The 4,318-nt window shown below is 57.2% G+C and overlaps 1 protein-coding gene across 1 annotated transcript in view; it reads right to left on the reverse strand.

Moving 5' to 3' along the window:
* FAM43B (family with sequence similarity 43 member B) overlaps nt 1-1,100 on the reverse strand; it is a 1,677-nt gene extending 577 nt beyond the window's left edge. Inside the window, exon 1 of the mRNA XM_029945887.1 lies at nt 5-1,100. Coding sequence (XP_029801747.1) covers nt 5-552 — 548 coding nt within the window. The 5' untranslated portion in view covers nt 553-1,100. The remainder of the gene's footprint in view (nt 1-4) is intronic.
* Between the last annotated feature and the right edge of the window lie 3,218 nt (nt 1,101-4,318).

The raw sequence follows: 4,318 nt of genomic DNA on the forward strand, positions 1-4,318 counted from the left end.
CAGCAGCACGGCGTGGCAGCGCAGCACCACGGCCTTGTGGCGCGCCTGGTGGCGGTACACCCAGGCGAAGACGCGCGGGTGGCGCCCGTCCGCGGTGCAGTAGGTGATACGCGGCAGCAGGTAGGCGTGCGCCGGCCGGCGGCCCCCGGAGCCCCCCGATCCCCCCGCGGCGCTGCGCTCGCACGGCTGCATGCGGATGCCGTGCGGCCCCAGCGTCAGCTTCATCTTGGTGCCCCCGCCCGGCCCGCAGCGCGCCCAGATTTTGCCCACAGCGTCGTCGGTGCAGCCGTCGCCCTTGGCGTGCAGGGTGACGGCGTTGCCCAGGTACCACACGGTGTAGGTCGGGTCCTCCTTGTTGAGCTCCACTTTCTGGCGCCGGCTGCGGAACACGCGGCCAAGGCGCTCCAGCGGCCAGTCGGGTAGCAGGTCGGGGCAGGAGCGCAGGAAGCTGGAGAGCAGCGACGTGTAGGCGAGTCCCGGACTCAGGCTCTTCGCCTTGCACTTGGCCTCGTCCTCCACCAGCACGAATTTGTTGCGTCTCCAGGGCAGCATCGCGGCGGCGGCAGCTGCGGCAGCGGCGGCCAAAGGGGCTGGGGGCACCGGGCGCTCACGGGCGTCCTGCCAGGCGGCCGGGGGAGGGGAGGGTGCGCGGAAGCCCGCGGCTCCGGGGTCGTGAGCAGCTGGGCGGCGCCGGAGCCAGTCGGTGCCCGGAGATGCCCAGTGCCAGGCAAGGCTGGCTTCGCAGATGCCCAGTGCCCAGCCGGGCTGGCAGCCGAGATGCCCGGCCGGCCCCCGAGCGTCCGGGAACAGCTTCCCCCGGGAGTAGCTCCAGCCGTCCGGGAAGCCAGGAGGGGAGGGGGCTGGGCGTGGAGGAGGCGCTCCCCTCCCAGGCCCGAACAGGGAGGATCCCGCAGTCCCTGCCGCCGCAATTTGGGCCGGAGGTCGCCGGAGCGGGGGCTTGGCGGCTGGCCGCTCGGAGGGGTAGACCGAAAGCGCGATTGCGGTGGGGACTCCTTCAGGCGTCGCGGCTCCACCTCCCCGGGCTGCCTACATCACCGGGCGGGACCGCTAGCTCTCTTGTCCCCTCCCCTCACCCTCCTCTCTCTCCTCCCCCGCGCCGGCTAGCGCTGCTCTTCGCCCGGGACCCAGCACAGGCGCGGTGGAACGGGTTTAATCATTATTATCGGAGGGGTGAGGGTGGAGGGGCGGCTAAGAACTAGGAATCTTTTGCAACGTGCCGGAGGGCTTTGCGAATGCAAATTTCTCTGACCTCACCGGTGGTCTCAGCGCTCCCCTTGGCGCTTTCGGGACCCTCCTCCTCTCTCTAGGACTCCTGCTGCTTCTCAGCCACTGCTTGTTCCTACCCCCATCCCTGAGAGTGATTTTGGGTGGGTTCCTGATGGGGCTGGCCTGGCGCACTTTGCCTCCCGTCTGCACAGCAGAAGGCCAGCTGAGGTGGCCGAGCAGTGCAGTGGAAAAGTACTGTCGCTTGGTGAAGCTGTCTCCTAGGTTCTTCCAAGGTCGTGGGCCAGGCCGCTGCGTCTGAGCTGGGAGAGCAGTCCCTGAGCCCATCTCCTGGGCTGAAGCAGGGAGGGTACTTTTTCAGGGCGAGGGAACGTTCCAGAGCAGATCTGGGTCTGTGGGAATTGCAGATGAAAGCACCTTCTGGCTAAAGGGCTGCCTCTGGGCCCTCTGAGGATTAAATAGATAAAACTCCTGTTTGTGAACTCCAATCATGTTCCCCAAAGCCCTGGGGTTTTGCATTCATTACCTCATTTAATCCTTGGAATAACCCAGGCTCAGTTATATGACTTGCCCAATGTCAAAGGGCTGGTGAGGGTAGGACTAGGGCTCTGCTACAGGTTTGGGTGATCCGTCAGCAAATCCTCACCCTTCTGTGAGTGCACATACGCTGCATAGAGATGAGGCATTTTCCACCCTCCCCTGGGACCCATCAGTGGGGGTTTTTACTAGGGAGGGGTTTTAGTGTACTAGGAAAGAGGCAGTGGTCCCTGGGTATGGGGACACATCTCCGCGTCAGGATTATTGTTAAGCGACACGTTCTGTAGAATGGCCTGCTCTGCCCTGATGGACCAGGAGTCTCACAGCCTTGGGCTCTCACACAGCCAACAGTCAGGCTCTTTCCTTGGCTCCGAGCAGAACAGGTCGTCTGGGGAGTTTTCCAGGTCAGGATTGAGCCTAGAGGCTTGCGCCCGGCCAGGCCAGACCAGGTGACCTCTGAGAGTGGGGCAGTGGGAAGATTGTTCACAGCCCAGCAGCATTCAGGGCTGGCAGGCATCAGTAGTGAGTGGCTGAATTTAGAGTCTTTGGGCGGGGGGATTAAAAGCTAAAATAAAAGTCCCCCCAATGCTCCTTCCCCTAACCAGCCCCCCCAACAAAGCTGCATCACTGAACGTTCCTAAAATGACATGCAAATAAAGAATAGGAAAGTACTTAGAATTACAGAATCTTAGCTTTGGAGGGGGCCTCACAGATGATCTGACTATGGCCCCATTTTGTTTTCTATATGGAAATGTCTTTACGGCCTTTTGCTGATTACAAAAGTAATACGTGCTCGTGGTAAGCAATCGCAGGAGGAGGACACGGAAGCCTCCTCCGCCCCCACCCTGTAGAGGTGGGCTCATTTTCCCACAAGAGAGCAGGCTGCGTGGAGCACAATGAGAGCTTCATTCCAGTGCTTTTCATGGTGCTGGTTTGTCTCTTGGGCCAATGGAGACATTAACTCAACCAACTCCCTTTTTAGAAAGGGCTTTGGGTGGTTTCGACTTGAAGGGAGCTCATGGGAAAATCCCGCTGTCTCTTGCCTTAGGTCTCCTGCGCCCACCCTCTGGACCTCACCACCTTGCATGAGGATGCCCTGTGTCCACCTATGGTTGGGAGGGGGTTGGGGGGTGGCCAGTGGCAAAGTATCAGTGTGCAAAACAGATACCTCCAAACCTCTTGAGGTTGCTGGAGTTCACGTATGAAGACTCAAGACTCACAGAGTTAAATCTGAATTTCAGATAAACAGCCATATTTTAATATCAGTATGTGCCAGGATCACCTGCGTTTGATCTGCTCGCTGGACCTCCTGCCTCCCAGAGAACCAGAGATGGAGGAGCTGCAGGCAGAGAGTCTCTGCCCCCTCCCTGGGCTCCCTCCCCTGGTCCTGGCAGCAGGGCTGTGTTCCCCCCACCTTTGGGAAACCCTCTCTGGAGGGTCACGTGGGACCGTGTGACACCGCAGTGCAGTGCGCCCTGGTCTGTTTTTATGTAAATCCCCTGGATCTCAAAGCAGCGTTCAATTGATACTGTGAGCCCTTTTGTTATTTTGTTCATAACTCATTTAGCCTCATTGGCAGGGATTCCCCTTCCCCCTCCTCCACCACTTCATGAGTTCCTCCTTACCCCCACCTTGGTCTCAGACCTTCTATGGTTCTTCCTTCAAGTTTGTTCCTTTAGAGGGCTGGGCTCAGAGCTCCAATGTCCTTTCTATTCAGATTCCCTTCCCTCCAGTCCTTGGTCAGGAGCTCCCAGGGCGCCTGGGTGGTTCAGTCAGTCAAGTGTCTGACTTTTGGTTTCAGCTCAGGTCATGATATTGCGGTTCCTGAGTTCGAGCCCCACATTGGGCTCTGTGCCAACAGTGCGGGGCTTGCTAGGGAGTCTCTGTCTCCCTCGCTCTCTGCCCTTCCCCCACTCTTGCTCTATCTCAAAATAAATAAGTAAACATAAAGAAAAAAATAAAAAGAGATCTCCCAACTTTGCATCTGCCATCACTGCTTCAGGCCCTGGTGTGCAGTTGGATTTTTCATTCTTTTCCCAATCATTTTTATTTCTACCATATTGATACTTGTATTATTTTGGAAAGTCCAGTAGCTGCCTTATGGTAGGCTTATAAAGAAAAAGATATCCATCTCCTGCTCCATTTTCCCCCAGTAGCAATTCTTACTTCTAAAGACAACCACTCTTACACATTTATTTTTATTTTAATGTTTATTTTTGAAAGACAGGGGGGAGGGGCAGAGAGAGAGAGGGAGGCAGAGAATCCGAAGCAGGCTCTGCACTAATAGTGATGTGGGGCTTGAACCCAGGAACTGGGAGATCATGACCTGAGCCGAAGTAGGAGGCTCAACTGATTGAGCCACTCAGGGGCCCCTCTTTGGCACATTAAAATTTTTTTAAATGTTTATTTATTTTTGAGACAGAGAGCGACAGAGCGTGAACAGCAGAGGGGCAGAGAGAGAGAGAGGGAGACACAGAATCCAAAACAGGCTCCAGGCTCTGAGCTGCCAGCACAGAGCCTGATGTGGCGCTTGAAC

This window comes from Suricata suricatta, chromosome 8, assembly GCF_006229205.1.
Source record: "Suricata suricatta isolate VVHF042 chromosome 8, meerkat_22Aug2017_6uvM2_HiC, whole genome shotgun sequence".
NCBI lineage: Eukaryota > Metazoa > Chordata > Mammalia > Carnivora > Herpestidae > Suricata > Suricata suricatta.